The 19,535-nt window shown below is 40.8% G+C and overlaps 1 protein-coding gene and 1 pseudogene across 2 annotated transcripts in view; both read left to right on the forward strand.

Moving 5' to 3' along the window:
- The first annotated feature begins 344 nt into the window (after nt 1-344).
- The window catches only part of ABHD3 (abhydrolase domain containing 3, phospholipase), a 44,440-nt gene continuing 25,249 nt past the window's right edge, over nt 345-19,535 (forward strand). The window contains exons 1-3 of one of the 2 annotated variants that reach the window (XM_034996339.1): nt 345-1,191; nt 1,739-1,902; nt 2,967-3,149. In XM_034996339.1, coding sequence (XP_034852230.1) covers nt 1,030-1,191; nt 1,739-1,902; nt 2,967-3,149 — 509 coding nt within the window. In that variant the 5' untranslated portion in view covers nt 345-1,029. The remainder of the gene's footprint in view (nt 1,192-1,738; nt 1,903-2,966; nt 3,150-19,535) is intronic. The other variant, XM_034996340.1, reaches the window with a different exon arrangement.
- LOC118004706 lies at nt 14,254-15,303 on the forward strand (annotated as a pseudogene).

Raw genomic sequence — 19,535 nt, forward strand, 5'->3', positions numbered from 1 at the left:
ACAATCCTGTGAAATTTTTCATAGTCTCTACAGCCCTTGCCTTTTTCTTTTTGCCTGTTTTAAGTCTTGCCACGCTTGGTACCTCTAGGTGGGAGGAGTTCATAATAATAGACTGCTAAATCTTCTAGCCCTTTTACATGCCTCTATCTTCCGGTTTAGTCGTGTTGCCGTAAATAAGCCTAGGAAAACCTACTTCGTAAATGGTTTCTGGTCCATATGTTAAGTAACTGAATTTGTGTAAGTCTAAAAGTTCAAAGCAGTAACGAACCACAAATAGGCTTTAAAATTTTTTGAATCCCAGTTCCTTTTCTTGATCTCCTTATTTATTTCTGGTAACCACTTCTCATTCAAGGCATACTTAAGGAACTAAAAGAATTCAGAGAGATTTAAAGTAGGAATAGCCTCATTATTGAGTGTTTATAGACTATTTTTTCTCTTTTGATAGTGTTCAGGGGAAACCTAGCTTTCTGGGGGATGTGGGATTTTTTTTCCCCCTACGTAGTGCATTCTTCTAACATATATTTGGCATTAACTCCCCCAGTTTTTTTTTTCCGGGGCACCCTAAACCACTAGTTTACAGTACTAAACGCAACCCACCGCCGTGCGGAACCGTTCAAGGTCACGCGAGCAGGTGCCCGGCCAGGGACCGGAATGCGCACTGCCAGGCCCATTTCCCTCTCCAAAGTCGGCGCTCGATCTCTGCCCACCTTTGGGGGTCACCCAGCCTGACTGCGACCAGACCACCAGACCGGGAGACGCAGTCCGCCCCCCGCCCCGGTGGCCGCGCTCGGAACCGCGCCTCTGGAAGGTTCCTGAGTGACTGACGGGTGGCGGGGCTGGTGGCTCCGTGAAAGCTGGGGCGGAGCCGGCGGCGACCAGCGGCGGTGCTACGCCTCCCGGGGCCGCTCGGCCGCGCCCGCTGGCGGAAGCTGCGCTCTGCCTGCTAGAGACGCTCTGCTCAAGGGTCCCGGGCGGTGCCGCGGCCGCCTTCCGTGGCCCGCCGGCGGACGGGCCTCCCACCGCAGGACCATGCAGCGCTTAGCGATGCACCTGCGGATGCTCTCCAGGGAGCTCTCCCTCTACCTGGAGCACCAAGTCCGAGTTGGGTTCTTCGGCTCGGGAGTAGGCTTATCCCTGATCCTGGGCTTCAGCGTCGCTTACGCCTGCTATTACCTGAGCAGCATTGCCAAGGTGAGCCAGGGGTTGGCGCGGGCGCGGGGGCGCAGGGCCGCGGGGGGGCTTGCTGGGAGCGACAGCAGCCGGCCAAGCTGGAACTGCCGCCGCAGGCGCGGGTGGCTAGGGCCGCCCTGGAGGCGAGAGTGCCGCTGCTCGCCTGTTGTTGCGCTTTCCCGGGCACCTCACGGACGCCCTTTGAGCGCGGGCGGGAAAGGGGGCCAGCTCTTGCCCTCCTGCCTGTGGGTCCGGCCCGGGTCCTTGGACAGCAGCCAGGACCCGGCTGACCCAGGCGCAACGGTACTGCCCTGTCACCGTGCGCTAGCCTGGCAATGCTGGAGCACTTCTGAGAATGACTCCCTCATCTCAACTCTTGCCTTCCTCTCTTCAAGGCTTTGGTAAATCACTCTTTAAGTCCGTTGTGACTGCGATGTGTGTGAGGCTTCTCGAAGGAGATGTAATCGGAGGGAGCGCGTGCGCGAGGGACGAGTCTGCTCATTTCTGGTTTACGGTTGGCAGAACTTTGTTCTGGACCCTTCACCATAATACTGGCTTTCGCCCACAGAAGCCCCAGTTAGTGACGGGGGGTGAGAGCTTCAGCCGCTTCCTCGAGAACCACTGTCCGGTGGTGACAGAAACGTACTACCCGACGGTCTGGTGCTGGGAGAGTCGAGGACAGACACTCCTGAGACCTTTCATCACTTCTAAGCCCTCGGTGCAGTACAGGAAGTAAGTATATTTCCATTTGCCGTCATTTCTTCAAAACCACGGGGTTTTTGGCATACTCCCAGTCCTTGGTTAACCTTTGGTTGGTCAGCATATAGAAGAGAAAGGGGATTGAAAATGGAAGGTTTGCCCCCTCGCCCCCACCCAACACACACTCAGTTGCAGGAAAATATTCAGGTATTGCCTTTCACCGTGTGTGTGTGCGTGCGCGCGCGCGCGCGCTCGCAAGCGCCCGCACGCCTTGATGTAACCGGTTTATTTCTAGAGAAGTGTTTGAGGGTTACCCTTTTCCAATTTGGCATGCATCTGTCCCTGAGGACCTAGATCCTTTGATGATATATACCAACTCACTGATGCTGGGAGTGGGGATGGGGTGGAGAACGATGCCAATTAATTTGGATTTTGCATGATGGGCTCCTGTAAAAGGATTTCATATTAATAAGCAGATGGGTTCTTGATGCTAATGTCCTTGAGGTGTTAAAGATATGATCCAGAATTTCTCAGTAATCAGGAGATTTAGATGGTGCCTACTATTAATTTCCCTGAGTCATCTAGTCTTTCTGGAGTTCCTTTTGTTGCCTGGAATTTGCACTATTTGGGAAAATTCTTTAAGTTCATAGATACTGTGTGAGAAGTACTTTAAAATATTTAAGAAGCAAATTTTATAATATACTCTGTGGAGAGACTACATTACTGAGTCAAAGGGCCAGAGCAGTGATCAGATCAGCACTTTACTTATTCACAATTCCCTGATGAATTATTTGGGTGACCTCAATCAAATAGGGCTGGATATTTTAGAGTAATGAGGAAATGATAAAGGTAAATATGTGAAGTACTTTGTAGTTCATTTTTATATGCTGCCTTTTTGTGGTGTTGCTGGAAATACGTTATGGTACTAATCTCATATCATTCTTGTAATAAGAGAGTGATATAAGTGTGTGTTAGTGAATGCTGAAAAAAAAGTTCTTTTCAGATGACCAAATCATGTCATATATTTATAAAATTAAGACACTAATTTTAAGACATGACTCGAAACACTTAATGAGTATGTCTTTTATTCCTTTCAGTGAACTTATTAAAACTGCAGATGGCGGACAAATTTCACTGGACTGGTTTGATAATTGTAACAGCAAATGTTATATGGATGCCACCACCAGACCTACTATCTTATTGTTGCCTGGCCTCACTGGAACAAGCAAGGAATCGTATATCCTTCATATGATCCATCTTAGTGAAGAATTGGGATACAGGTACCAGTAAAAGATTTATTCCATTTTTCACGTAATTTGTCCTAAATGAAGCACAAATCTATCTCTATGTTTGTTTCAGAAATACTTGTTATTTTTTGCATGGATTAAGCAGTTGCCTAGATTATTATTTTTCTCTGCTTCCTCTTTTGCCTTTCTTTTTTCCCCCAGGAAGATGCATAACTGAATCATCTCATAGGAAATAGCACTTAGCCTAGTAGATACTAAGCAGATTTTGGATGAATGAATGAATGAAATTAGTATCACCTAGGAATTGACATAGGACCCAGGTCTGAGGAGCAGTAGGCCCACTGAAAGCAGTGCTATGGAAAATAGCCATTACAAACCCCTGAGAGAGTACATAGTGATCCTCATGTCTTGTTCCATATTTGAGCCCTGAATCCACTAATCTTGTCTTATTGGCTCAGACCTCAAATGTAAAAAATATTCAGAATCAGCTTGTAGGTGAGCCTTATTTTTCCAAAGGTGATCCATGCCTCTTCTGTCCACCTGAGTTTGCAGATACACATAACTAATGTCCAGTCGATGATGCCATAGTATTCTTTAGGAACCATTATTCAACTTAGTCACCAGGTACAATTTCCCTTTTTACAAGTGACTTAGCAACTTTAAATTTCAGATTCAGCTCTAAAATCTTAAAGCAGAGTCATTGTGAAAAGTACTGCTTTTTTGTGTCTTTTATAGCTGATGGTAATTATTATAATGGAACACTCTGAGTTGCATTTAAAGTAGAGTTGTATCTTTTGTTCAAATTGAAACACTCTGTGTGAAAAAATGATGTAGAGTTTATATTAATGAAAACATTTTATGTAAGTGGGGAAATACCGTAAGAACTAATTCAATTTTAACAAGTTAACTCTGATCTTGTATAGATAAAACCTATTTTGTGCATGAAATGACAGTCTCTCAGACATTTTGATAGATGTACCAGAATTATTGTTCTTGTGAAATTTTCACTAATAGCAGGAATTCTTCATTATTCCATGTTTAGCATCATCCAGTTAGATGTGAGGCTTGATTCCAATTTTTTGCTAAAATTTAGTCATGCTCAAAAAGTACAGATCATAAAGCCTATTGTGCATATTTAAATTGCTGATTCTATACTTGGCCTGAGCCGTCTCCCAAGACAGGAAGTGCTTTTAAAAACAATGTAGTTGAAACTCAAGGACTAAATTTCATAAGCCCTGGAGTTGCCAGTACACAAGGCAGTTTTCCATCATTTGCAAAAGTTGCCAAATTTTATGACCATGGCTATCATTACACTGTGCTTCAGAGCTTTTGGAAGATTCTAGCTCCCCTGAGGGTTAAAATCTCTTCTGTTGGTTCAGAAATTTTGTGGAGAATGTATGATATAAGGAAGGTTTTGTGCTAGATACTTCTCACAACAAAGAGTTGTGAGAAGTTGTCCTTGCCACAAGGAGCCTGTGAGAAGAGTAGGCTGGACAGTGTCCCTGTCAGCTGCTGTGAAGACCCACCTTATTTGGGTTTCAGTAACTCTAACAGTGAATTAGACTGGGCTTGAAAGTAGCAGAATACATGAATAAGCAGTGGTCTGTAAACTTTTCAGTGGCCTTTTGGACTATCCCCTTTTGTTCTTAACTACAAGAGGATCACTGAATCTAAGTTGGAGAGGGTGTATCAGTTAGCTTTTGCTGTATAACAAACTATCCCAAAACTTAGTAACTAAAAAAACAACCATTCTGCTCATAATTCTGTGGTTCTGGAATTTGGGCTGAGCAAAGCTGGAGGGTTCTTCTGCTCTTGGCTGGGATTGTTCATGCATTTGAGGTCAGCAGCCAGGACAACTCCATGCATGGGGGCCCTCAGCAGGGATGACGCATCTCAGCTCCATGTGGCCCCTCATCCACCATCAGGCTCACCCCGAGTTTGTTCATTTGGTGGCAGAGGGTTCCAAGAGTACAAATGTAAAAGCTTCAAGGCTCCTTGAGGTTCAAGCTAAGAACTCTCATAACGTTGCTTCTGCCACATTCCAGTCCAAGCGAGTCACGTGGTCAACCCAGAGTTGAAGAGTAGGGAAATAGACTCCACCTCTTGATAGAAAGGCCTACAAAATATTTTTGCAACCTACCAGAGACAGCAAGGCAGTTCTGAAGACCACTGAAGTAAAAAAAAAAAAAAAAGATCTGGAACTTTGGCAGAAGGATGGGTTGAGTCCTTTGAGGCTGTGTAATATAGGAATATGTGTGTGGGATTTGGAGCTGGGTCTGTGTTCACATGTTGGAACTTCTACTTACTGAGTGACCTTGGCAATTAATTTTTAAATTTACCAATTACAGCTTCTCATTTACTACAGACAGTTTAAATGAATTAGAATATATAAAGTACTTGGTTTAGTGACCTGAACAAAGTGGGTCTTTAGGAATGTTTATGTTTTCCAAATTTTTTTTTTTTAAGATTTTATTTATTTATTTGAGAGAGAGAGAGTGAGAGACAGAGAGCATGAGAGGGAGGAGGCTCAGAGGGAGAAGCAGACTCCCCGCCGAGCAGGGAGCCCGATGCGGGACTCGATCCCGGGACTCCAGGATCATGACCTGAGCCGAAGGCAGTCGCCTAACCAACTGAGCCACCCAGGCGCCCAGGAATGTTTATGTTTTCCTTCCCAGACCTTCTATTCCCTGATCAGAATAGAATACTTTTTATAATTTAAAGAGCAAGTACAAGCAAACCTACCTCTTGGGATATTTTAACATCTAGTTTGCTTACAGGAATGCTTTGATTGTATTATAATGTCTCTTACACAGTAGAGTTTCATAGGCAGTACAAATTCCTCAATACCTTGGGGGTGTATAACCTTCAAGCCCCAGTTACTATCTTGTGTAAAGGCTGAATGTGGAGGGAGGGTCGGGTCACCAGAGAACTGTTGCTGCTTCGCTGCTGAGATATGATTTAGACATTAGAGAGAACTTAATTCCTGGCATATGGATAAGTGAAACATAAGGGTTTACTACTGTTGCTGTTAAAAAATGTGTTATTCCTGTACCTGAAAACTGACAAAGACACAGAACTTCTCTGGTAAGGTTCACCCATTCAGCATTAATAGCAGATGGGATAGAAACTAAGCTGAAGTTCATTTAAGATCATTGTGAACAAAAGCTTTACCAGGAAGTCAAAGGGAAATGAATGGGGAATACATGGTCTACCTGCCTGCCCATCTTCATTGGCTGAGTGCAGTATGTGTTCCTTGGATAAACTTGCCCCTGAGGAGAGAAGAGAATTGCTGAGCCAGACAGCCTCAGTCATGCTTCCAAATTTTATCAGTCAGATAAGCCCTCCATCTCCTGGAGAATGAGTAAAGTAAGAAAGGCCAGGAGGCCAGGAGTGTGTTTAGAGAGAAGCTTCCCTCATAGAAATCAGAGGACTGAAGAAAAAGTTACACCCATATGATTGATAAAGTAGTTAGAAATCTTATCCATTCATTCAAGATTTTTTTTTTTTAAATCTCTGTTTGGTAACACAGCCTAATAGACATTATTTTATGTACCTGAATATTATCTGTTTTCTTAAATCTTTTCCCCATTGTCTGAATTAGTTTTTAGCACTACAACTAAAAAGAGGGAGAAAAACTAACTTGAGAACATCCAAATCATCTTCTACTTTGACCTCTTTTATTGAGAGCCTTCATCTACTATTTTGTTCCACCCCCAACTCGTATTAAAAAGGGTGAACCATCCAGAATTATGTAATAATAAGTCCATTGAAATCTAGGTCAGTCATTAAGTATTTTTATCAGAACCTATATTCCCAAAGAGCATACAGTTTAGCTGAAGTGACGAAGAGTATGCAGTAGTAGGGAAGAAATGCATTAGAGAGAACCAGGACTAGCTACAAGTAACAGAAAACTCAAAATAACAGTGACTTTTTTTTTTTAAGATTTTATTTATTTATGTGACAGAGAGATAGAGAGAGAGAACAAGTAGGCAGAGGGAGAGGAAGAAGCAGGCTCCCCGCCGAGCAGGGAGCCCGATGCGGGGCTCAATGCGGGGCTTGATGCGGGGCTTGATCCCAGGACCCTGGGATCACGACCTGAGCTGAAGGCAGCCACTTAACCGACTGAGCCACCCAGGCGTCCCAACAGTGACTTTAAAAAAAAAATTTTTTTTTTTTAAGATTTTATTTATTTGAGAGAGAGAATGAGAGACAGAGAGCATGAGAGAAAGGAGGGTCAGAGGGAGAAGCAGACTCCTTGCTGAGCAGGGAGCCCGATGTGGGACTCGATCCCGGGACTCCAGGATCATGTCCTGAGCCGAAGGCAGTCACTTAACCAACTGAGCCACCCAGGCACCCCCCAACAGTGACTTTAAAAAGAAGTTACACCGGGGCTCTATAGTATCAGGAAGTGTTGCATCATAACCCATGGCTGCTCTAGCTCCAGCTATCACCTCTGCATTCCAACATCCAAGAAGGAGAAAAAAGACTGGAGAATTCACTATCTTTCTTTAAGGGTGCTTTCCAGCAGCTGTGCACACCACTTTTGCTTCTGTCATGTGGGCCTGCTCTTCCATCAGCCTCAAGGGAGGCTTGAAAGTGAAAACTTTATTTTGGGCATCCGTGTACTCAAGTGAAATTGGGAGATTCTGTGACAAAGAAAGAAGAGGAGGATGGATACTGGGAGATAACTGGCAGTCTCTAGCACTGAGTGGTCAGTGTTGCAAGTGCCAGGATTCTGGAATATCAGACAGTGAATGAGACATTTTATGGAGGGAAGGAACAGGTCAGCAGTGCCAGAGGCAAGTGAAAGGGCAAGGAGAATGAGGACAGATAAAACAAAATTGGAGAAGATTCAGCAGGGCAATGAGGAGGGAAGCCCAACTCCTGAGGGCTACAGTGACCTCAGGAGACTAGAGCAGGAGTGGATTCCACATCCTATAAGTTTGACAGAGGAAGGAGGGAAACAGAAGAGGGGTCAGAAAAGAACGGGAGGACGAATGGAGGGATTTTTCAAGGTTGTGGGTGTTTGCTTCAAGAAATTTCCTTCTTGCCACATTGTTAAAACCACTTACAGAAAGCACAGACTTTTAAATGTGGTTTGACAGGATTCAGATCTTCTGTGTTTCACTGCGGAGCCCACCTATTGGTAGCAAGGTTGCCAATGTCCAGCATTTACATATTGGAAAGAAACTAGAAGTGGGAGATGATTTGAAAGAAGTTTTCAGTGTTCCTTTACATTCCAGTTTGGAGTTTGGACCTGTGCATTTCGGATTTAGGGCAGATATCACCAGTAGATACGAAGCTTTAAGTGACGCTTAGCTTTTCCTGCACTATCAGAAGGGCACTTGGAGGTCACCTACGCACTTTTCCTGGGGGAGGAAGGAAGGGGAGGCAAGGAAACAAAAGGGTGAGTTCTGACCTCACCCTAGTCTAAAAGCAGTATCTTAGGTAAGAAGTCACTTTAAATTAACACCAGGATGTGTTTATCTAAAAGTATTTTTTTAATCATTTTTTATTGTTGTTAAAACAATTTGGCTTTTAAAGTTTTGAGAATGAGTTCAGTTAACTGATTATTCATGAGACTGGCTAGATGACATGATGCATACTAGGAAGCACTGGGTGAAGAGCTCAGCTTATTTAATGGTATTTCTGAAAAAAAGTTATGGTGGACACCGACAAGTGGTCTCATTCCCTAGGGAACTAATTGTTAGACGTTCCATGATAAAATGATACCTCAATTAACAAAGTTTCAGGGACAGAGCTTTTTTTTTTTTTTTTTAAATCATAGCTGACACACACTCAAAGGGCACTTTGTATTCAGAGCACTCATCTTCTTTGGAAAAAGACACGTTAATGTTACTAGCTTAGATAGCCCAGGGCCACAGAGTGAGGTAGTAAAGTGGATTATTGAGTCAGGTCTGCTTGGATTCAAGTCCCAACTCTGTTATACACTTCTGTGTATCCACAGACAAATTATTCAGTCACTCTGTACCTCTGTTTTCTCCTCTGTAAAGATCACTATACCTCATAGGACTGCAAGGATTACGTATATATATATATATATGCAGAAAGTCATCCTCCAATGAACATTTTAAAAAGTACTAGCTGTGAATCTTAAAGGAGCAAATCACATCTTTGGCGTGGGGAAGAGTCACACTCTTTTGGTCTGGTCAGATAGAAAGGACGTACTTACTGTCTAGTCCCTATTACCAGGCAAGAAACCATCCCAGGAGGGCCCAGAGACAGCAGAGTGCCTGGCCAGCCAATGAGTGGTACAGGGAGAAGGTAATGCCTTGCTAAGGTGGAGGGCCACTGGAACCTATATCCTAGAACACATACATGTTTCTGACTCAGTTTTGGCTCATAAAGTTGCCAGCAATAATCTGTGACACTGGAATAATTCCTATTAGTTCATACTATTAATGTAGAATACTTTTTTTTTTAAGATTTTATTTATTTATTTATTTGACAGAGAGAGACACAGCGACAGAAGGAACACAAGCAGGGGGAGTGGGAGAGGGAGAAGGGAGAAGCAGGCTTCCCGCTGAGCAAGGAGCCTGACGTGGGGCTCGATCCCAGGACTCTGGAATCATGACCTGAGCCGAAGGCAGACATTTAACGACTGAGCCACCCAGGCACCCCAATGTAGAATACTTTTTATTAAGTGGGGTTTTCTGTAAGCTAGTTCAACTCGTTCTTTAGTTGACAGATCTACAGAAATACCAAAGAGACACAGCTAGAATTCAATGAGTTAGATAAAATCTGAGAACATCAGAAAGCAACATATATTCGTATGTTAGGGAAAATGGGAGAGCTAACTGGGAAAAAAAAAAGATTCTAATAAAATGTTATAAGGAGATTCCTGAAAGAGAACTAAGCGCTCGTTTTATAGGGTTTTCAGCTTCTTCACATGAGAGATAACTTTAACTCTTTCTTCCCCTTGTGGTGACTGGTTTTAAAATATTACGCCGAAAAAAAATGAATTGCATTAATTATTAATTTGTTGATTTTTTTTTTAATTCATAGGGCCAATCAGAACTTATGATCGGCAAGAGATAACCAGAATTGCCATTTTGGTTTACTATAATTAAATTTAGCTTTGTGTAGTACTTGCCACATGATAGGCCCCATACCAGGTGCTATACTTAGGTTGTCTTATTTAATATGTACCTAATTCCAAGAGATATATTATTATCCCCATTTTACCAACCAAAAACAAAACTACAGTGTTCATAATCTCACCAAAGTTAGACAGTTAATGTGTGACAAGGTTAAGATTCAACTGTACAGCCTTGTTACAGATAAATGTATGATTTTTCTTTTTTTTTTAGGTTCTTTGAAATGTTGATCATCCTTCAAAACTCTCCTTTACTCGGTGTCTCAGACTCTTGGCTTGGGAAAACTAGCTCCTGATTATTGTCTGTCAGAATAATGTAGACCTGTAGAATCATAGGACTCTTTCATCAGAGAAATTCAAGACATGACAGGCACACAAGTCATGTTTCATACTCAGGGAATAGATTTTGTAGGGAAAGAGTTGAAACAAGAGAATGAGGTTTTTGAATTATGAATTAAGTTTCACTGTTCTCCATTACTATGTGATAATCAGGAGTTGTGTGTGTAATACAGTCAATAATACAGTCTTGTTAATTATTGTGTTTGATTTCTGATGCTTTACATTCTAGAAAAAGGTACATGAGTTATATTAATCTGTTTTAATATCTTTATGACATTAGTTTGGAAATGTTCAAGTATTATAATTTTTTAAAAAGAATATGTGTTATGCTATTGGATGTAGTGTTGTATAAATGTAAATTAGGGTAGGATAGTTATAGTGTTAATCAGACTGTTTATATCTTTACTTTGTTTTATTGATAGAAGGATGTTGAAATCAACTATGTGGATTTTCTATTTCTCCATTAATTCTGTGAATTTGTGCTTCATGTATTTGGAAGCTCTGTTACTAGTCTTACATATATTTGTGGTTTTTAGTCTTCCTATGATTTAACTCTTTTACCATTATGAAATGTCTTTCTTTATCTCTGGTTGTGATGTCTGTCTGATATTACTGTAGCCACTCTAGCCTTCTTATACTTACTGTTTACATGATTTTTTTATACTTTAACTTTCAAAGTATCTGTGTCTTTATATTTAAAGTGTATTGCTTATAGATAGCACATAGTTGGGTCTTGGTCTTGCTTTTTTATCCAGTCTGACAATTTCTTTATTTTAATTAGATTTTTAACCCATTTACATTTAATGTAACTGTTGATATTGTGGATATAGGTTTACCATTTTCATGTTTGCTTTCTGGTTTTGTTGTTGTTGTTGTTGTTGTTGTTGTTCCTTTATTCCTCTACCACTTCTCTTTCTCTTTTTGAGACTCTGAGTTTTTTGTCTTTTTATCAACCTTGGAAAAAATTTTGCTATTATTTATTCAGATATTTTCCTGCTCCATTCTTTCTTCTCCTCTGGGACCGCAATTACATACATATGTGTTAGATCTTTTGATAATGTACCACAAAAACACTGAGGTTCTATTCAATTTTTTTCGATCCTTATTTCTCTTTCATCTTTATATTGGAACTGTAATTTGCAAGTCAATTGAATTTTTTATTCATATATTGTATTTTTCTGACCTAGAATTTCCATTTTTAAGAGGGTTTATTCCTCTGTTGAGATTTCCTATTTTTTAAATTCATTACAAGCTTATTTTCCTTTATGTCCTTTAGCATAGTTATAATAGCTGCTTTAAATCCTTATCTACTAATTCTAACATGTGGACATCTCAGGGTCAGTTACATTGACTGTCTTATCTTTTGAGTATTGGCATGTATTCCTGTTTCTTTGTGATCTAGTAATTTTGGATTGTATTCTAGACATTTTGAATGATCCATTGTAGAGACTTTAGATTCTGTTATATTTTTCCAAAGAAAACTGATTTTTGTTTGTTTGTCTTATCAGACAGATAATTTGCCTAAACTCAAACTTCAAACTCTGTCTCCTCTGGGGTAGACAGCAGCTGAAATCTCTTCAGTTTTTTATCCTTAATTTGACTGCTTGGAGCCTCATATCTGTATAGATGAAAGTTTAGCCAGAACTGTGGGCTCAGTGTTTACCCAGAATTTAGGACTCTCCATCTGTGTCTCTTTTCTGAAAATTTCCTTTATTTTCTAGCTGCTATAATTGTATCAAACTCTGTTTTCTGGTCTCTTAAGCCCATGAAATAGCATTTCTATCTGACATTTATCCATCATTGAATAATACCAACTGGTGCCTCCCCTCAGGCAAAAAGCTATAAAAAGAGGAGAAGCTCACCTAGTGCCATTTTTTTCTTCCAAGTGTCAACTCTCATTTAATTTCTACATGCTTTGGTCATTCTCCATTGCCTTTAAAATTTATCAAGACTTTATAGATACTATTCTTTGGAAGGATTGACCTAACAGGATCTACTCTGACATTTCTGGAAGTATAACCTCCTTGTCATCTTTTCTTAACCTGGCATTGAGAACCCTATGCCTATTTTGGTCCTAACCTATTTTTTCCATCCTTATTTTCTATCATTATACTCTATGTAGCCATGTTTCTGCTAAAATGATCTACTATTTCATCCCTTAGAAAATTTTATACATTCCTACTTTACATCTTTGTTTACATTGCTCCCTCCAACCCATATTCTATCCCACACTTTCCTTCTTCTGAAATCTTTACCATTTTCCAAGTCTCAGCATAATACCTATCTGGTTTTTTCCATGAATTCTTTCCTAATCAGTTTTGCCCAACCTGACCTCCTAAGGCCTTATTATCTACACCATTCACTGGACATTGAATTGTACACTGCCTTATAATATTACATTTATTGTAGTCACTCAACCAAAAATATGATGCATTTCTTTTCAACCTAATTAGATTATACTCTCTTTGAGGCAAAGAACCTTATATTTATATTTCATTTTTCTCCTACAAGCTCTAACTCAATCTTCAGTTCAGTAAATAGTCTGTTTAATAAATTTTTGAATGAATGAGTTATTCCAATATTAATATTTATGTAAAGTGCCTAGAACATGATCTGGCACATAGCAAACAATAATCAAGGTTATCTGTTGTTATTATTATCTGAAATCAGCATAGTAACGTATGAATGTTCTTCTTACTCCACCCTCTGATTATTATTTCTGTTCTTAGGTTCAAAGACTTGTGGAATCTTAGAACTAGAAAATATTTAAGGTCATCTGATAAAATCCTTTTATTCTGGCAGATCACGGGGCTTAAGCAGATTCAAGGCTATCTGGTCCATCTCACTGTATCAGAGGTTTTCAATCAAGGAGGCTATAAACAGCCACTCGTATTATTTGGTCCAAAATGTCCACAGCACTAAAGGTCGAGAAATCCTGTGCTACAGTAGCTCTATATGCTTTATTTAACCTTCCTTAAAAAAGACTTACCTGCTTTCCTGGTTAACATGTTCTGTTGTCACAGAGAGTTCTTAATACCAGACTTATTCTTTATTTGGTATTTCTTTATTTATATTTCCCTGTTTTGAGAAGAACATTTAAATAGCTAAAATATGGGGTGCCTGGGTGGCTCAGTTGGTTAAGCAACTGCCTTCGGCTCAGGTCATGATCCTGAGTCCCACATCGTGCTCCCTGCTCAGCAGGGAGTCTGCTTCTCCCTCTGACCCTCCCCCTTCTCATGCTCTCTCTCTCTCTCATTCTCTCTCTCAAATAAATAATAAAACCTTTTTAAAAAATAGCTAAAATACATAGGAAAAATAACTTTTGCAGAATAATTTTCCTCATACTTGTGACTTTTAAAATTCTTTGGGAGAGTTTAGAGAGTGGGACGTACACCTCGTGAGTGGACACCTTTGTTTTGCGCACGATGAAAGAGTAATTTAAAAATGGATGATGTAGGGGCGCCTGGTGGATCAGTTGGTTAAGTGTTCGACTCATGATTTCAGCTCAGGCCATGATCTCAGGGTCTTGAGATCAAGCCCCACATTAGGCTCTGTACTCGGCAGGGAGTCTGCTTAGGATTCTTTCCCTCTCCATCTCCCTCTCCCTCTGCCCCACCCCCTGCTCATGCACTCTCGCTCTCTCTCAAATAAATAAATAAATAAATAAATCTTTTAAAAAATGAAAAAAAAAATGGGTGATATTGAGAAAGGCAAGTCTTTTGTTCAGAAATGTGCCCAGTGTCATACCATGGAAGAGGGAGGCAAGCACAAGACTGGGCCAAATCTCCATGGTTTATTTGGGCGTCAGCCCCCTAGATTTTCTTACATGGATACCAAAAAGAACAACATTCTTGGAGAATCCCAAGAAGTACATCCCTGGAACAACAACAAAAAAAATTATCTTTGCTGGCATTAAGGAGACAAGGAAAAGAGCAGACTTGATAGCTTATCTCAAAAAAGCTACTAAGGAGGGGTGCCTGGGTGGCTCAGTTGGTTAAGTGTCTGCCTTTGGCTCCGGTCATGATTCCAGGGTCCTGGGATTGAGCCCCACATTGGGCTCCCTGCTCTGCGGGAAGCCTGCTTCTCCCTCGGGCTCCCTGCTCAGCGGGGAATCTGCTTCTCCCCTCCCACTCCCCCTGCTTGTATTCCCTCTCTCGCTGTCTCTCTCTCTGTGTCAAATAAATAAATAAAATCTTTTAAAAAAAAGTTAATAAGGAGTAATAGTTGGCCATTGCCTTACTTATTACAAAACAAAAATGTCTTATGACTTTTGTATGTGTACCATCTTTAAATTGATCTCATACACCAGAATCCAGATCTGAATGGATGATAGACTATTTCTTTTGGACGGTCCTGATTTAAATAAATTGGGCTCGTGGTTAAATGAATAGGATCAGCTTTTTGAACTTTGATAGTAATTCTGGTTCAGCAAGTGCTGTCATGTTTTCCCCTTCTAAAAATATGATTGGAGTTGATTAGTAATGTTCAGCTTTTCACAGAGATGGTAAATGCCATCTTCTAACTTATAGGAGATTGGTTTTATATTTAGATTTATGTAACTGGTTATAGTAATGTATTTAAATACAAAGGAAATCCCTTCACCGTCTCATAGAACAGCAAGACTCAGCTATGTTTCAAGTTGTGTTCGTTAGCCTGTGAAAGGCAAGGGCTGAAGTTAAGTTGGCAATGTCCACTTTATCTTTTTGGTCTTAACTAGGCCGACTTAATTAAAATTCCCTGCCTCTTAAATGTTGCCTTTTGCTTAATGAAAGGCATTTTAGTGTGGTTTATGTATAATATCAAAAAAAGAATATTTGGGGTGCCTGGGTGGCTCAGTTGGTTGAGCAACTGCCTTCAGCTCAGGTCATGATCCTGGAGTCCCTGGATCGAGTCCCACATCGGGCTCCCTGCTCAGCAGGGTGTCTGCTTCTCCCTCTGACTCTCTCCCCTCTCATGTGCTCTCTCCCTCTTTCTCTCTCTCAAATAAATAAATAAAATCTTTAAAAAAAAAAAAAGAATATTTAACACTTCTCACATTTCATAGATGATCTGTAAGGTCAGATGCTTTTAAGATTCAGTGTGACGATATAGCAGCCGACTTGGCTTGTGAATTCTTTACTAAGTCAGACCGAGTTATAATTCAGGATTGTCTTCTAAACAGCTATTCAAAAACATAACTGTGGAATTACCATATCTGTATGATTGGTAATGGTGTTTTTGACAACTCCTTAGAAGGGTTAAAGTAGAGGAGGTATATCAGCAGCACAAATTTGTAAGTTATGTGATAAGGCTTAAGATAATTAAAAACAAAATCACAGGGGCGCCTGGGTGGCTCAGTCGTTAAGCATCTGCCTTCGGCTCAGGTCATGATCCCAGGGTCCTGGGATCGAGCCCCGCATCGGGCTCCCTGCTCCATGGGAAGCCTGCTTCTCCCTCTCCCACTCCCCCTGCTTGTGTCCCCTCTCGCTGTGTCTCTCTCTCTGTCAAATAAATAAATAAAATCTTAAAAATAAATAAATAAATAAAAACAAAATCACAGATCAAAAAATTTGGGAGAAATTGTAAAAATTATTTGGAGAGAGAGATGTTACAAAGTTAATAGAGGCTTATCAAATATCTTAGTAATAGTAGTTGTTGTACAACCAGCTCTTTTAGCTTTATATGCAGTGTTCCCTGATGACCGTCAGGGCAGAAAAGGGGTTAGATGAAAGAAAAAGCAGGTTACTTGTCACCAACTGGAGTGGGAGAGAGAGAGACAGAATGGCAGCCGTCATTCTGCCTTCCTCTGTAGCTGCTTTTCTCCATTCTTCCTTATCTCTCTGCCCAATTCCAAGGCGAGGAGTATATGCAGTGATGACGGCTATTGACTGAACATTGTTAGGAACAAAGGCCTGTGGAGAGGTCAGTACATTTCCTCCTCTAGCAAGAGATACCAGAGCTGTGATCTACTTTTCAAAGTTTCTTGAAGGGAAGTACAAATATCCCGGTCTGAGTTGGGGAGAAAATCCCAGATGCACAGGCTGCTTTGTCATGAGTTTGCAGATCATAATTTTCTTTGCCCTTACTAGTTCTGTTCCCTTCTCTCGGTGGTAGTCATATGGTGACATCTTGCCTCAGAAGCCATTTTTATCCTTATTTAGTGTTTGCTCTCTAAAGATGGTTCTTTTCTGGGTGACTCAGAGCTACAAGGTTCAAGGTCACAATGAACTTTAGCCCCAATTCGTGTGTAACCTAGGTGCTTACGCAAATACATGCATGTGGCTTACTTAAATCTTATTTATGTTTAGTCTGTCTTGCCATTCTTTTTTTTTTTTTAAGGATTTTATTTTTAAGTAATCTCTACACCCAATGTGGGGCTCGAACTCACAACCCCAAGATCAAGAGTTGCACACTCTACCAACTGAGCCAGCCAGATGCCCCTGTCTTGCCATTCTTTTTAGCAAGAAAAGATTAAAGGCTGATCCTACTCCCAACTTTTCTGCATGTTTTCAGGGTTTATTTAAGATATTTCTTTGACTGTCAATAAAATGTAATAATATTTCTAGCTTTTTCTCAAATCAGATTTCTGATTTTTTTTTAAATTTCTAAATATTTTATTTATTTATTTGAGAGAGGAGAGTGAACATGAGAGAGTGAGCACCAGGGGGAGCAGAGGCCGAGGGAGAGGGAAAAGCAGACTCCTTGATGAGCAGGGAGCTGGCCACAGGACGGGATTCCAGGACCTTGGGATCATGATCTGAGCTGAAGGCAGATGCTCAACCAACTGAGCCACTCAGACGCCCCTGATTTCTGATATTTTAAACATTTCCTTTTTTTCATTTGGGCCTAATAAAATTCTTTATATGAACTTTCAGATGAAAGAAAGAATTTCTGGGGCGCCTGGGTGGCTCAGTCAGTTAAGCGTCTGCCTTCGGCTCAGGTCATGATCTCAGGGTCCTGGGATCCAGCCCCGCATCAGGCTCCCTGCTCAGTGGAGAGTCGGCTTCTCCCTTTCCCCCTCTCCCTGCTCGTGCTTTCTCTTTCTCTCAAATCAATAAATAAAATCTTTTAAAAAAATTATCTAATATACCCAAAAAAGCCCATTGAATTGTACACTTTATTTTTTTTGAAGGGGGGAAGGGGCAGAGGGAGAGAGAGAATCCAAAGCAGGCTCCATGCTCAGCAGCTTGGAGCCCAGCACGGGGCTCAATCCCACAACCCCAGGATCATGACTGGAGCCAAAACCAAGAGTCCTATGCTTAACTGACTGAGTCACCGAGGCGCCCCTGAATTGTACACTTTAAACAAGTGAATTGTATAATGTAAATTATATCTCAGTAAAGCTGTTTTTAAAAACAAGACAGAAAAAAAAAAAAACAAGACGGAGATTGGCTGAATGGATTTAAAAAATAAATAAAAGACACCTGGGTGGTTCAGTCGGTTAAGGTCTGCCTTCAGCTCAGGTCATGATCCCAGGATCCTAGGATTGAATCCCACATGGGGCTCCTTGTTCAGTGGGGAGCCTGCTCCTCACTCTGCCTGCCATTCCCCCTGCTTGTGCATTCTCTCTCTCTCTGACAAATAAATAAATAAAATCTTAAAAAAACAAAACAAAACAAAAATCCAACTATATGCTGTCTGTAAGAGATTCACTTTAGCATCAAAGACAAAAATAGGTTGAAAGTGAAAGGATGGAAAAATATATTCCACATGTATTAGTTCCCTATGACAAATTACCACAAACTAAGCAGCTGAAAACAAAGTCTCTCTCTGTCAAATAAATAAATAAAATCCTAAAAAAAAAAAAAAAGTCTGCCTTCGGCTCAGGTCATGATCCCAGGGTCCTGGGATCGAGCCCCGCATCGGGCTCCCTGCTTGGTGGGAAGCCTGCTTCTCCCTCTCCCACTCCCCCTGCTTGTGTTCCCTCTCTCCCTGTCTCTCTCTGTCAAAAAATAAATAAAATCTTAAAAAAAAAAAAAAAGAAAGGAAGGAAGAAAGAAAGAATTCCTTTGCAGAAACATATCCTGAATACCACATTGAAATCTAACCCCTCCCCCTACCATAAGAGTTAGTTGTGAGTGTTGTGTAAGGCAGTCAGAACCCAGTGATCAGCAACACCCTGAAAGAAGGGAATTAGAACCTTAAGTGGCCTTGATTGATTGGATAAGTATACAGACAAAAACAAAATGAATTTTAATCAACATGAATATAGATTCACTCAATCAAAGAGAATCCTGTAGACGCGAGTCAGGATTTGGTTTGAGGATGGCAAAAAATACATATCTGAGGTTCTGGCTGACTGAAAGTTAAATGAGAATTAAATAATTTAAATGCAGAATGACTTCCTGAAGCTACCATGTCCCTACAATTACCATTGCTATTAATAGCTAACTTTCCTGTATACTTACCATGACCCAACACTGCTCTAAGCCCTTTGCATATGACCACTGATTCAGGAGAGACAAACAAGATTATAGGGAACACAGTCTGTCTTTCTTCCCTGAGGTCAACTGAACACCAAACAGTAACATAGTGGGGGCCCTTCCTACCAGCTCAGATGCGAGGTTCCTTGCAGCTCTACCTGTGGTAATGTTTTCACCTCAGGTAAAATTCCAGTCTCTGTGTCTGTCAAGTCTTGAGGGAATAATAGCTATTTCTTAGAATAGGAATAGATACTTAATGTTACAAATAGGATAGGTAGAGGGCTTTTTTTTTTTTTTTTTTTTTAGTTTGAGGCAAAAACTTTTAAATTTGGCTTGTACTGGGGCACCTGGCTGGCTCAGTGAGGGGACCGTGTGACTCTTGAGCTTGGGGTCCTGAGTTCGAGCCCCATGTTGGATGTAGAGATTATTTAAATAAATAAAAACTAACTAACTAAATAAATAAATAAATTTGACTTGTATTTAGAATTGTTTTAATAACATTTATTGGAGGCCTACACATATGCATAGGAAGAAGTTGTAAAAATTCTGCTTTTCATAGGA

Source organism: Mirounga leonina, unplaced genomic scaffold (assembly GCF_011800145.1).
Source record: "Mirounga leonina isolate KUSES-001 unplaced genomic scaffold, KU_Mleo_1.0 Mir_93, whole genome shotgun sequence".
Classification (NCBI taxonomy): domain Eukaryota; kingdom Metazoa; phylum Chordata; class Mammalia; order Carnivora; family Phocidae; genus Mirounga; species Mirounga leonina.